This window comes from Cucurbita pepo, chromosome 9, assembly GCF_057944985.1.
Source record: "Cucurbita pepo subsp. pepo isolate OVF chromosome 9, ASM5794498v1, whole genome shotgun sequence".
Lineage (NCBI taxonomy): Eukaryota > Viridiplantae > Streptophyta > Magnoliopsida > Cucurbitales > Cucurbitaceae > Cucurbita > Cucurbita pepo.
The window spans coordinates 3,157,249-3,170,583 of record NC_141806.1 but is presented as its reverse complement, the minus strand read 5'-3'; the positions used below and the strand labels follow the sequence as shown (position 1 = coordinate 3,170,583).

The 13,335-nt window shown below is 36.1% G+C and overlaps 1 protein-coding gene and 12 non-coding genes across 13 annotated transcripts; all 13 read left to right on the top strand.

Annotated features, from left to right (window-relative positions):
• Positions 1-484: 484 nt before the first annotated feature.
• On the top strand, positions 485-556 carry TRNAK-UUU (transfer RNA lysine (anticodon UUU)). The gene has a single exon. It is a non-coding gene; the product is annotated as a tRNA-Lys (tRNA).
• Positions 557-643: 87 nt separating this feature from the next.
• On the top strand, positions 644-715 carry TRNAK-UUU (transfer RNA lysine (anticodon UUU)). The gene has a single exon. It is a non-coding gene; the product is annotated as a tRNA-Lys (tRNA).
• Positions 716-1,508: 793 nt separating this feature from the next.
• TRNAK-UUU (transfer RNA lysine (anticodon UUU)) lies at positions 1,509-1,580 on the top strand. Its single transcript has one exon. It is a non-coding gene; the product is annotated as a tRNA-Lys (tRNA).
• A 93-nt stretch (positions 1,581-1,673) lies between these two features.
• Positions 1,674-1,745, top strand: TRNAK-UUU (transfer RNA lysine (anticodon UUU)). Its single transcript has one exon. It is a non-coding gene; the product is annotated as a tRNA-Lys (tRNA).
• A 115-nt stretch (positions 1,746-1,860) lies between these two features.
• On the top strand, positions 1,861-1,932 carry TRNAK-UUU (transfer RNA lysine (anticodon UUU)). Its single transcript has one exon. It is a non-coding gene; the product is annotated as a tRNA-Lys (tRNA).
• A 116-nt stretch (positions 1,933-2,048) lies between these two features.
• Positions 2,049-2,120, top strand: TRNAK-UUU (transfer RNA lysine (anticodon UUU)). The gene has a single exon. It is a non-coding gene; the product is annotated as a tRNA-Lys (tRNA).
• Positions 2,121-2,235: 115 nt separating this feature from the next.
• On the top strand, positions 2,236-2,307 carry TRNAK-UUU (transfer RNA lysine (anticodon UUU)). The gene has a single exon. It is a non-coding gene; the product is annotated as a tRNA-Lys (tRNA).
• A 330-nt stretch (positions 2,308-2,637) lies between these two features.
• Positions 2,638-2,709, top strand: TRNAK-UUU (transfer RNA lysine (anticodon UUU)). Its single transcript has one exon. It is a non-coding gene; the product is annotated as a tRNA-Lys (tRNA).
• Positions 2,710-2,872: 163 nt separating this feature from the next.
• TRNAK-UUU (transfer RNA lysine (anticodon UUU)) lies at positions 2,873-2,944 on the top strand. The gene has a single exon. It is a non-coding gene; the product is annotated as a tRNA-Lys (tRNA).
• A 116-nt stretch (positions 2,945-3,060) lies between these two features.
• Positions 3,061-3,132, top strand: TRNAK-UUU (transfer RNA lysine (anticodon UUU)). Its single transcript has one exon. It is a non-coding gene; the product is annotated as a tRNA-Lys (tRNA).
• Positions 3,133-3,250: 118 nt separating this feature from the next.
• Positions 3,251-3,322, top strand: TRNAK-UUU (transfer RNA lysine (anticodon UUU)). Its single transcript has one exon. It is a non-coding gene; the product is annotated as a tRNA-Lys (tRNA).
• A 145-nt stretch (positions 3,323-3,467) lies between these two features.
• Positions 3,468-3,539, top strand: TRNAK-UUU (transfer RNA lysine (anticodon UUU)). Its single transcript has one exon. It is a non-coding gene; the product is annotated as a tRNA-Lys (tRNA).
• Positions 3,540-3,747: 208 nt separating this feature from the next.
• LOC111801823 (2-hydroxyisoflavanone synthase) lies at positions 3,748-12,508 on the top strand. The gene is made up of 7 exons (XM_023685997.2): positions 3,748-4,129; positions 5,269-5,468; positions 5,966-6,613; positions 8,321-8,471; positions 9,626-9,802; positions 10,543-10,706; positions 11,986-12,508. The coding sequence occupies exons 1-7, from the start codon at positions 3,838-3,840 to the stop codon at positions 12,091-12,093; spliced, it is 1,740 nt and encodes a 579-aa protein (XP_023541765.2). The 5' UTR covers positions 3,748-3,837; the 3' UTR covers positions 12,094-12,508.
• Positions 12,509-13,335: the final 827 nt, after the last annotated feature.

Sequence of the window (13,335 nt, the reverse complement as noted above, 5' to 3'; positions counted from 1 at the left end):
ACTCTCGTATAAATAGATGATCTGATTTGATGTGTAACTGTAATTACTAATACTCGAACAATCACTCTCGTAACATTTAAATTTTAACTATTTGATCGAAGTATAAAATTTACTTAAAATTTGAATGTTCGAAAAACAACCTGTTTTATCTAAATTTCTCTAAATGGACACGGGAAGTTAGTAGGGAGATTGATTCCCGACTAAAAAACTGAAAAACATAGAAATAAATAAGGTCTCGACTTTGAATGGGAGCTAATCAGTCATATCTTCTTTGATCATGTCGGAATGAGGAAAAAAAGAACGTCGATCGTTAAGAGAAGAAAAAACGAGAACTGGAAGAGCCGTGTCCGATGAGTTATAATTAAGTTCAAAATAGATATATAAAGATATTCTCTCGTTTCTTTTACTAACTTATATGATATATAGATTGTAGAATCAAAATAATTAATATTTATCAATTTAATTAAATCTCTTCAATAAGTAAGCCGTCTTAGCTCAGTGGTAGAGCGCGTGGCTTTTAACCACGTGGTCGTGGGTTCGATCCCCACAGACGGCGTTTATAAATCATTTTGTTTTATTTTATGCGAATAATCTTATTTTTGTAATATTCAATATGCAAATTTCCATTATTGTTAACAAATAGGCCGTCTTAGCTCATTGGTAAAGCGCGTGGCTTTTAACCACGTGGTCGTGGGTTCGATCCCCACAGACGGCGATGTATATTTGATTTTGTTTGTTTTATGCGAATAATCTTATTAATAGGAATTTTTTCATTTAAAAAGAAAAATTAAATGGTTGAAAATAAAATAGAATTACCACTCATTTATTAGTTTTTTTTTTTTTTTTTTTTTTTTTTTTTTTTTTTTTTTGTTTTTGTTTTGTTTTGTTGTTGTAAATGTATAGTTAGTTTTAGGGTGTTTGAATAGTTAGTTTTAGGGTGTTTGAAGAGTGGAGAAGTTCGAGTTTGACTGAACCATTATAGTAAAAACTATAATGATATATTTTCTAACTCTTTCCTATTTAATTTCAAGATTATTATATTGATTTATTGCACGTTTGAAGTTTGTTTATCATTATTTATTGTTTTGAATTGAATTATTTGTTTATATACGGTTGTATTAATTGACATCTTCTACTTGTTTTTAAAAAGTTTAATGATTCGAAAAATTAAGCATACTAAAAAAAAATTTATTACTGAAACTCTATTCCCCCTTTTAAGATTGTCATACCGATCCAGCTTTAACCATGTAGTTATGGGTCTATGGCAAATTTGAATAGTTTTGTTCTTTTAAGTGAATGAATAGTGTTTCACATTTTATGTTAATCATCAAAGTTTCGAATATGCTATAATTCAACTATCAATCTAGTTAGTCCAACTCGAACATGACTTAGTTGAAACAAAAAATACACTCTTGATTAAGAGGCTAAAATTTAAAATGTGTGATACAATTCAACTCACAATCTAGTTAGTCAAACCTAGAATAGCAAAATCTTTATTTATAAAACAAGCCATCTTAGCTCAGTGGTAGAGCGCGTGGCTTTTAACCACATGGTCGTGGGTTTGATCCCAACAGATGGCGTAAAGTTTCACATTCTATGTGTATGTGACATAGCTTAACTAACAACCTAGTTAGTCAAACTCGAGAACAGCACAATCTTGATTTATAGAACAAGTCATCATAGCTCAGTGGTAGAGCGTGTGGCTTTTAACCATGTGGTTGTGGGTTCGATCCCCATAGATGGCGGTGTAAGTAGAGTTTTGTTTTTCTCTTACGCCAAAGTGATGAATATGTGACACAATTCATCTATCAATCTAGTTAGTCAAACCCGAGAACAGTAAAATTTTTATTTAATAAACAAGCCATCTTAGCTCAGTGGTAGAGCGCGTGGCTTTTAACCACGTGGTCGTGGGTTCGATCCCCACAGATGGCGGTGTAAGTAGAGTTTTGTTTTTCTCTTAACGCCAAAGTGTTGAATATGTGACATAATTCATCTATCAATCTAGTTAGTCAAACCCGAGAACAGTAAAATTTTAATTTAATGGGCAAGCCATCTTAGCTTAGTGGTAGAGCGCGTGGCTTTTAACCACGTGGTCGTGGGTTCGATCCCCACAGATGGCGTTCTAAGTAGAGTTTTGTTTTTCTCTTAACGCCAAAGTATTGAATATGTGACACAATTCATCTATCAATCTAGTTAGTCAAACCCGAGAACAGTAAAATTTAATTTAATGGGCAAGCCATCTTAGCTCAGTGGTAGAGCGCGTGGCTTTTAACCACGTGGTCGTGGGTTCGATCCCCACAGATGGCGTAAAGTTTTCACATTCCAACCTAGTTAGTAAATGTCTATGCTTTTAACCATGTGGTCGTGGGTTCGATCCCATAGATGACGTAAAGTTTCACGTTTCACATTCTATGTTAAATGTCTAGTCAAACTCAAGAAAAGCAAAATCTTGATTTATAGGACAAGCCATCTTAGTGGTCGTGATGGCGTAAAATTTCTCATTCTATGTTTTGAATACTCGATTGAAACAAAAAATATACTTGATCAAGAGGCTAAAGTTTAGAATATGTGATACAATTCAACTCGCAATCGAGTTAGTCAACCCCAAGAACAGTAGAATCTCGATTTATAGAGCATGCCATCTAAGCTCAGTGGTAGAGTGCGTGGCTTTTAACCACATGGTTGTGGGTTTGATCCCCATAGATGGCGTGAAGTTTCACATTTTATGTTAAACATCAAAGTTTTGAATACTTGATTGAAATAAAAGATACATTCTCGATCAATAGGCTAAAGGTTAGAATATGTGATACAATTCAACTTAGAATCGAGTTAGTCAAACCCGAGAACACTAGAATTTTGGTTTATAGAACACGCCATCTTAGCTCAGTGGTAGAGCGCGTGGCTTTTAACCACGTGGTCGTGGGTTTGATCCCCACAGATGGCGGTGTAAGTAGAGTTTTGTTTTTCTCTTAACGCCAAAGTGTTGAATATGTGACACAATTCATCTATCATTCTAGTTAGTCAAACCCGAGAACAGTAAAATTTTAATTTAATAGACAAGCCATCTTAGCTCAGTGGTAGAGCGCGTGGCTTTTAACCACGTGGTCGTGGGTTCGATCCCCACAGATGGCGTTCTAAGTAGAGTTTTGTTTTTCTCTTTAACGCCCAAAGTGTTGAATATGTGATACAATTCAACTATCAACCTAGTTAGTCAAACCCGAGAACAGTAAAATTTTAATTTAATAGGCAAGCTATCTTAGCTCAGTGGTAGAGCGCGTGGCTTTTAACCACGTGGTCGTGGGTTCGATCCCCACAGATGGCGTAAAGTTTCACATTCTTTGTTAAATGTCTATGTGACACAATTCAACTCGCAACCTAGTTAGTAAATGTCTATGCTTTTAACCACGTGGTCGTGGGTTGGCGTTAAGTTTTACATTATATTAGTCAAACATTGATTTATAATACAAGTTATCTTAGCTCAGTGGCATAGCGTGTGGCTTTTAACCACGTGATCGTGGGTTCGATCCCCACAGATGGCGTGTTAAGTTTCACATTTTACGTTAAGAACACCCTTACTAACTGCTGTTGATCATATAGAAGCCCTAGTTTTTTTTATTATTATTGTAATCTATTTTTCGAATCTTGTGATACACGTGGCGCGATCTAAACGAATCCTCAAAAACCCACCATACATCTGCCCACAGAGGATCTACTTCATCGCCATAATCGAGACGACGGCGTCGGTGCAATAATAAAAAGTCAAAATAGATAGCTTTGAAGTTTCTCTCAGCTTCGTTCGCTTCTCTTTCCTCTCATTTCGTTTCCACCGATGAGAAAATGAGCTCGAAATGCGACGGCACTACTACTCCTGTCAACGTCATCGGAATTCTTCTCCGATTGGAGTCTTCCCGGAACTGTAACTCCGACCAGAATTCCCGGATTCTTAGGGATTTCGTCACTCGCGAAGTCAATGCTTTCCTCTGGTTCTCCGTCATCGCCATCACTGCGGTCCTGATCAACAAGGTTGTTGCGCTCTTCAGATTGTGGTCCAAGGCGAAGCTACTCCCTGGACCTCCTTGTCCGTCTTTCTACGGCCACTCCGAGGTGATTTCGCGCCGGAATCTCACTGGTGAGTTGTTGATTGGATGTGATTTGTGCGTTTTTGCTTGGTTTGGTTCTGGAGGATGTGAATTTTATTGAGGAGGGTGGAGGAAGTTGAGTTTTAATTGATTTTTTTAGGCTGCTATAATTTTAATAGGATTTAGTAAAATTGAGCCTGATTCCTATTTGAGATGTACTTTGATGCTGATTGGCAATCAAAGACTCATGTGTTCGAATTCAAAGAAATTGGTAGTAAGGATGTGAATTACGTTGTTTATTGTTCGTTTAAAAAAAAAAAAAAAAAAAAAAAAAAAAAAAAAAGAAGAAGAAATGAAATTCAGTTGATGAGATGAAATTTACAAATGCTTTCATAGAACAACAAAAATAGCGCGTCTTAATGAGAGGATATGGTAGATACGGGGAGTAATAACAAAAATCCTTAGGAGCTAGTTCGCTCCGAATTAGACCAAAAAACCTTCTAATTGCTTTTGAACGGAGTCAGCAAAAGAGGGAGAATAAACTACGATAGGTTATCCATGCAGTAATATCGTTGTAATTGAATTTCTGAAGTATCGGAGAGTAATAACAAAAATCCTTAGTAGCTAGTTCGCTCCGAATTAAACCAAAAAGCCTTCTAATCACTTTCGAACGGAGCCAGCAAAAGAGGGAGAATAAACTACGACAGGTTATCCATTGTTGTAATCGAATTTCTGAAGTAACTACCGAGTTCAGAATTTACCAAATGTAATGACAATTAAGGAAGTAAGATCAGTCACTTCACTCTTGGACATTAAAGACAATACCAATTCGGTTGTAGAGTGATGGCTTTCTAGTTTGGATTCATCAAATCATTGATAATTTAGCCCTCTTGACAAAACCCAAAGGATCAGATTCACTTTCAACGGATACTTTCCTTTCCAAACTGCTTCAATCAAAGATTTTGAGTGATTGCCATTCTGCTGGTACAAACTTAGTAAGGGTTGATTTACAAGTGAGTCCACCTGATGAATCCTACGAGGAGTGAAGATTGTAACCTGTTTCTAATTGCTTATATTAGTTATTAAAATTTTGCATATCTACTTGCCCCCTCATAAATCTGATATACCAAAAGGGTGTGGTATCTACACATATTTTCTGTAGCGATTACTTAAATCTTCTGTCCTGCAGATCTGTTATATGACTCTCATAAACAATATGGACCAGTCGTCAAGCTATGGTTGGGTCCCATGCAGCTTTTAGTGTCTGTAAAGGAGCCAGCTCTTATCAAAGAAATTCTGCTAAAGGCCGAGGATAAATTGCCTTTGACAGGAAGGGTATTCAGATTTGCATTTGGGCGTTCAAGTCTCTTTGCATCCTCTTTTGAGAAGGTAGGAAATCTTGTATTTTTCCCTCTTGTATTTTATCAAGTTTCTTGCAAGGCCATAAATGTGATGGTATATAACTGAGATTTTTGTGGGAGCAGAAAAAGGTGGTTGCTATCATTCAATCATTTGATTAGTACAAAACATTTGTAAAGACTGAGTCACTTATTCGTTTAAGCTGAGTAAAAATTTTCTGCTTTATTTTACTTTTTTCTCTGTGTTCGAAGTATGAATTACAAACCCATCAACAGGACTCCTGTAGTAATATGGTCTTTGAGTTTTTTTTTCTTTCTGTATAATGGAGTCCTAGTTTCATATTCTGTCAAGAGGAGCTGCTGTAGGTAGCCATGTGATAGTTCAGGGAGCCTTGAACATATTAAGGTGGAATGAACTTTCTTCATGTTTTCTTTATCAAGTAATGTTCCCATGACAATGTTACCGACTAGACTTGTCTTGGACTCTTACTGCGTGTTTGAGTATCTTATTCTTTGTCTTGAGTACAGGTGCAAAACAGAAGACAGTTGTTAGCAGAAAAGTTAAATCAAATATCATTTCGGAGAGATAATGTTGTTCCTGCAAAGGCTGTGGATTGTTCTGTGGGGAGAGTACAAGATCTTATGATCGAAGAAAGCATAGATTGTAATAAGGTTTCTCAACATTTAGCTTTTACATTGTTGGGGTGCACACTTTTTGGTGATGCCTTTTTGGGCTGGTCTAAGGCAACCATCTATGAGGAACTTCTGATGATGATTGCAAAAGATGCCAGTTTTTGGGCCTCTTACAAAGTTACTCCTTTCTGGAAACAAGGATTCTGGCGGTACCAGCGCTTGTGTGTGAAGTTGAAATGCCTAACACAAGATATTGTTCAGCAATATAGAAAAAGTTGCAAGCCCTTCTCTCACTGTCATAGTCAAAACCTTCATAATGAAATCAAAAGCACTGGTGTGGAGGTTGCATTTGATATACCATCCTGTCCTGCTGCTGAGATGCGTAATAATGGTTTCTTTTATGGTCTGAATGATCATGCTAATCCTAATGAAGCACCATATGGAAATATTATGGGTGTGATGTTTCATGGATGCCTGACTACCGCAAGTTTGATTGCTTCCATTTTGGAAAGGCTTTCATCAAATCCTGAAATACAGGAAAAGGTAAATTGTCTTTTGTTTTTGTCTCTCTTTTAGTAAAAACCTAGTAACCATTTTTATTAAGGATGAAAGACTACAACGCTGAGCTATATGAAAGGCAACTAGCGAGAGCCACAGAAATTACTAGCAAAGGCTTCAATAGTTAAGAATTAAAACTGAGAAACATTTTGAATAAGAAAAACTTGAAGGGAGGAAACATTGACGTGAGTCTCACTCCAAAATTTCTTCTTATAAAACTCTTCAGCACCCAAATCAACCCTTTGTACCTATCAACAAGCCTAAACATCTACAAAATGACCAAACTTCCCACACACTTGCTTATAAAGAATGTAGCCCTAAGGAGAAGACTTAGGGATAAAGTCTATGGTGTTCATTGTCTTAAGTGCTACCAAACTGACCGAAGAAGAATATAACCTTCTTCGGTGTTGATCTTTCCACATTCCAGGCAAGAAAGGTTTGGTGGAAGAAGTAAGATGAGTGAAAATTATATGAAAACACGTTAGAATATTCAAGAGCAGAAACTGTCTTTCTTGTGATTTGAGGTTACCACAAACCACAAAACTCTTGATGATGGAAAGTATGGAGCCAAATTTTCCACTTCCATACCAGATAAAGTTATGCTGAAGTGAAAATAAATGGAGTCAAACCACCCATGGCAATGGGATGGGGCCTATAGCTCAAAGGATTAGAGCATGTGGCTACAAACCATGATGTTGGGAGGTTTGAATCCTCAAAGATTATAGCGATGGTGGAGATGAGGCTTAAAAGGTTCCTTCCAAAAACAAATAATGGAGCCATCCTCAATTGAAACACTTCAGGATAAACACAATTGAGTAGATTAAGAATACATCAAAACAAATGGCTGCCTTTCCTAAAGTTTATTGTGCTAGTGATATCTCGATCCTAGTTTACCATTAAGAATGGTAGAGAAGTTGGAGGAAACTAGGAATCCGCAGTTCCATTTTCTCCACATAATACCTAATTGTTATCTTTCAAGATATGCATCTAAAAGATCTCGATCCACTACATTATAAGTATTTTCTAAATTAGCTTGAATACAGCATCTTTCTTCATATTCTTCCATTTACCTACCACTTCATGTAAATTTAGAATCAATAATTTTTCTTGCCCCATAAATACTGCTTGATATTGTGAAATTGTTCTACCAATTGAACTATGAACCTTTTTTCTGCATTAATGGTTGTTGAAACAATGACCTTGATTTAAGAGATATTTGTGTAATTCCTTTAAATAAGGAAAATATTACCTAATATTTAGGGATTGATTCTAGGGATTTACTTATATGTATTATTACCTAGTATTTAGGGATTTAGCTAGATTTTACTTTACATGGTATCTAGGAATATTTTTTGAGTCTTCTTGTATTATAAAAGGAACATGTATATCTTTGAAAATAAGAATTGTGAGCAAGATAGTTTATACTTGCAACATGATATCAGAGCCTTTTTATTCTAGAAAATTTGATTAGAACCAAAACCCTGATTCAATGGGTGAAGCCTTAACGCTGCTAATCATCCATTGCGATCAATTTTCATTTGGAGCCTTCATAGTTGTTGTCGCTGTGACCAATTTTTATTCATATTGTGAAGCAAAAAAAAAAAAAAAAAAAAAAAGGAAAAAGAAGAAGAAAAAACCTGCCTCTGATTTGGATATTCTTCTAAAGGGCTGTAATAATTCATCTTCATACAGATTAACTCAGAATTAAACTCAGCACGAAAGGGCTCAGTGAAAGATAACCAGAAAAATGTTGATAACATGCCACTTCTGTTGGCAACAATATATGAATCTGCCCGTCTTCTGCCAGCTGGCCCTCTGTTACAGAGATGTTCACTTAAACAAGGTATCTCACTTCTTTTATAGTTTTATTATAGCTTCCTAGATATTGAGTATGGTTGGAACATCTGCAGCTGCTTTATTTGAAGTAGAAGCACATTGGTCCTTTTTTTATCTTTTGATTGAACAACTAGGATGAGGTGCCAAGGAATTGATTTTCATCTCGATGCCTTGATCAAAATCAACAACTACCTCAGTCTAAGCTATCTCTGTGCGTTTTATCTTTTTATGTCTGCGGCATCCTCTCACGACTAGATGCTTAAAATTCTATTAATGTTTTTATACTGCTTGGTATTCTACCATCTTTCAGAACCACAAAACATATGGCTGGTTCTTTCTAACCTTTTCTTCCTAGATGTTATGGCGCTTAATCAACTATCATATTAGGTTTACCTTTGAGATATTGAGTTGCAAATATATGTACAAATTGTTTCATTTTTAGTAATGAATTTCTCGATAAAACCTACTAAGAAATTTATAAATAATCATATGCTTGGGAAATATAGGGATGGTGGACCTAATTTATACTCAATTCTAGCTGCCGCCTACTTATAATATTCACATTATATGAGTTCTTATTTTATTTTATTTTTTGTTAATATTATGGTTTCAGTTGCTTTTTTGTAAGATTGTCAGGATTGCATAGCCTTTATCTCCTGCATACATATGCTTGCATCTTAAATCTACTTCTCCTTTTCACATCTTTCTTTTCATCGAAGTAAACTGCCCAACTTTAAATGTAGCGAACGACTTTGGAATAGTCGAAATTGTTATGGCAGTTGTCTATTTTCTCACCACGACTGTAAATTGTCGAGAACTTAGCACATATGGATTAAAAGATCCAGCACTTGCAATAAAGTACTTATTAAATAGTTAAATGCTTGGAAATTGTGATGGTTAATTATATGATTGTGTTGTGGATGCATTTCAGCTTCATGATCCATAAAGTTTAAGCTCTTGTACCATACTATTAAACCCTGGGAATGTTTTCGACTTTGTTGGTATATATCTACCAAGTATTGTTGTTTACTCCTGATCTTCATTGCTTTTCACTGCATGTTTAGTCACCACCTCTGTCTTTTTCTGCTACATCCAGAGTTGGTCCTTCATTGCTTTTCACTGCATGTTTAGTCACCACCCGTCTTTTTCTGCTGTATCCAGATTTGGTCCTGAAGACTGGTATAACTATACCAGCCGGAACACTAGTTGTTGTACCTGTGAAATTGGTACAGATGGATAATACAAGTTGGGGAAGCAATGTCAATGAGTTCAATCCATACCGTTTTTTATCGAAGGCTTGTAATGGGACTGATACAACTCAGCGAACATCACTTGCTGGTATGTTACTTCATGCTTAAATGCTTATCCTAGCATAATCTACTTAATAATTCAGTGTTCGGTTTTGCTTAGCTCCTTCCTCTGGTCCTCTTCAAAGTGTGAAACTCGTCTTTTCACTTGAAAGAGGTCTTATGATATTCTATGTATTACTATTCCTCCATTACAGATATATTAAAAATTCAACTTTGAGGTGGTACAGATATATTCTCCATCTAAAAAATTCAACTTTGAGGTGGGATTATTGGACGGCAGGGTGGGGTAATTAGTTTCGTGAGAATTGGCTATATTTTGTTTTTTTTGTTTTTTTTTTTTTTAGTAATAGGACTCTGAACTGACAGGGGACCAGCCTTCATTTTTTGGGCCCCTACATGAACTACGATGAGGGTCAGTTATTTCCTATTCTCTCCCTTTTTCCCGACCTTTTCACTCAACAGTAGAGGTTGTAATATGAAGTTTTTGTCTTCATCTTTTTGTTTATTGTTTTTTGGGAACACAGTTCTAATTTTTTATTTTTTTCTTGAATTTTGGCCAACAAGTTCTCTTGGGATTGGGTACTTTGTCCATCCGGATGCATTATTTTGCTTTATGTTTAACCGTATAATGTTCTCTCTTAAGAAAGAAGCATACAGAACAGTGCAATTTCGAATTTTGATGAAGTTATCTGGTGGATGCCTGAAACGGTCTAGACTACGTGTTGATGTGCTATTTCTTTTTGTCACAATTGAAATCTCGTGCTGCAGGTGAAAATGCTGAGGATCAAGGTGAGAGCTCATTTGTTTTGAATGATCCAACTGGCAAAATTGAATTTCTTCCCTTTGGCTTTGGTGCACGTGCCTGCGTCGGTCAGAAATTTATTATACAGGGAGTGGCAACGTTATTTGCCTCTTTGCTTGCAAACTACGAGGTTGGTTGGTTAGTTTTTCTATACGCATACGTCTTTATAGGTTCTATGTGCACCATATTTCCAGAACTAACAAGGTCATCTTGATTGGTGATAATTATAATCAGCTCAACCACTAGTTCTTAGAGATGCATTTCCTTATATTTCTAGATAATGTTGGTGACTTGACCTCATTGATAGTGCTTTTCATCACTCTGTCTGCTAGCATATAGTGAGTTAAAACATGACATCGCGAAATATTAAATTTGCTCATGAAACATTCTGACTTTCCATGCCTGTAGGCTGCACCAGCATTTGCACCCAGTTATCCAACTTATTCCTGCATGCTGAAAATACATAAATGAACTATTATAGTAAACAGTAATGAGGCAATTGTCTTGCTCAACATGGGGTTTGTTTGGAATGTTTCAGTTGAAACACTTTTTAAAAAAAAAACACTTTCAACAAAAAATGTTATTGTATCTTAAATTTTTCTAAAGATTTTTAAATAACGAACTTGTTTGGTTCCACTATGATTATATTAATTATAACTTTGTTTTTATTTTTTATTACATATTTTACTGATTCACGGTTAGCCACTTCAAAGTATTATTAACTTTTCTAATGGCACTTATAGAGAAATCGATTTTGTTATAAAAGAAACATTTTCTTCACAACTTATTCCAAACACGCTAATATACTAATACACATGCTATGCACTCTTTGGTTCTTAAGAATTAAGGAAAAATAGATTGATTTTGTTCCAGTAAGTGTATTCTTCTGCCTGTAGTTGTCTTTTGTTTGGTAAATTCATGAATCCGTACTCTCTTCTAGTACGTTTTAGAATTCGTTTGATGATCGAATTCACCTTAATCTAACACTTTAAGCTTTTTTAAGGGTCAGTGGTGATTCAATATTACTTTTTTTGGACTAAATCAGGCCTTTTCTTCTCCTTGGTGCACTCTCTACAACAATTTTTTTTAGTTAGTCTTTTTCGTATCGTTTCCAATTATGAACCTTTTTCTAATCCACTTGGCGGGTTGGGGATACCTCATCTCCGTTTTTCTAATGAATTTGGTTCGTTTACTTTTTTTTTTTTTTTTGGTTAAAAAATAGTGTTTTTTTCTGGAAGGTCAGGAAAAATGGAAGGGGAAACATGAAATTGAATTGTTTTTATTTTATACTGTGGCCTTCAATGTAGTTGATGATGCCTCGACTCTTGACTAATATGATAAAATGCCATTTCTAGCAGTCATTGAATGAATTCATTGATTATTCTTATATTATCATTACACATTTGTAGATAAAACTTCAGTCAGAATCTAAGAATGGCTCGAAGCTGTCAACAAACCCCTCTGCATCTCAGACCCTTCCGAATTCGAAGATAGTCTTCGTAAAGAGGAACATCTGAAGAACAAGTAGCACAAAGCTCACACATCCGTAGGAAGGATGGATGTATGTAATTCAGGTCAATTTACTATACTTTATCTGCAAGTAGTTTTTATGGGGAAGTTCTGCATCTTTTTCCCCGGACCCATCGGCTGTCGAATGGGAGGTTGAGACGCATGCTTTTTCCCTCCCTTTGGTCATAATAGCTCGAGTGCTGCTTTTTCGCTGTTTTATCACCCGTTTTTGAAGCACTCGAGTTCTATTATTCTACGGGGCCTTATACTTCTCCATCTTTAGAATTCTCAACTGTGTCCAAGTGTCTAGAGTAGTGTTCATGTTTCTTCTTTTTTTTTTCTCTATCCATAAAGGGAGAGTTTCTCATGTAGTGTAATGTGTACTAAACAATACTGGACTTGAAGAAAGAAAAACTTCGTTTATGTTCTTGTTCTTCTGTAACAGTTCCATTCATTCTTTGACATCACTGTTGAGGAGGAATGTTACTGCAATATTTTGCTGGCTTTAGCTAGGTTTCCATTATTTTAGATTGGATGCCCTTTTAGTAGTTTGAAAGAGTCGGGTCGGGTTTCTTGTACGTCCCCTCGATGCAAGTTTGGTTTCCTAAATAGACTCTGGCAGCACGCCCAGAGTTTGACCTTCTCCGATCCTAGCAGGTGGTGTAAATGGATCACACCAGGAGGGGAGGGGATTTTAAGAGGGGTTTGAATTGCATTTTTTCTTAAACTCTCTCCTCTTTGCTTTCATGACTGAAAATAGGTTCTCTTTTTGTGCTGCATTTTATTGTGTTATCATTTTGACTTTTATATAGCTTGTATCGTCCTTCTATAGGACTCGTAAATAGATAGGCGATGCAGCCAATATTGGCTGGCTGTTTGTGGCGGGGTACTGGTCACTTTGCGGGTCTATTTTGTATCTGTTGTCTAGAAAAGAGGACTCGATGATTATTCGTTCGCTGGAACCCTCCGTCAAAATTTTGGTAGATAGAGGGGATCCCATAGAAACGTCTTTCAAGTAATGGAGCAGATTGGATAACTCTATGATTATTCGTTCGTCGGAATCCTCTCAAAATTTTGGTGGATTGAGGGATTCCATAAAAACGTCTTTCGAGGAATGGGGCAGATCGGGTAACAAAAATGGATTTTTGTATTTCCCCAAAAATTTGTATTCCCGAAATGGTAGAAGATAAAAAGGGTTTGCGCAATCGGTTCACGATAAGGCAAGGAAAATTCTTCCTTTGCCCACACTT

What these genes read in the sequence shown, in the direction of transcription:
- LOC111801823 (XM_023685997.2), top strand. Translation starts at nt 3,838, where the DNA reads ATGAGCTCGAAATGCGACGGCACTACTACTCCTGTCAACGTCATCGGA. An exon ending in TCAGCGAACATCACTTGCTG is followed by an intron (nt 9,803 to 10,542) that starts GTATGTTACTTC and finishes CTCGTGCTGCAG; the next exon opens with GTGAAAATGCTGAGGATCAA. An exon ending in CTTTGCTTGCAAACTACGAG is followed by an intron (nt 10,707 to 11,985) that starts GTTGGTTGGTTA and finishes ACACATTTGTAG; the next exon opens with ATAAAACTTCAGTCAGAATC.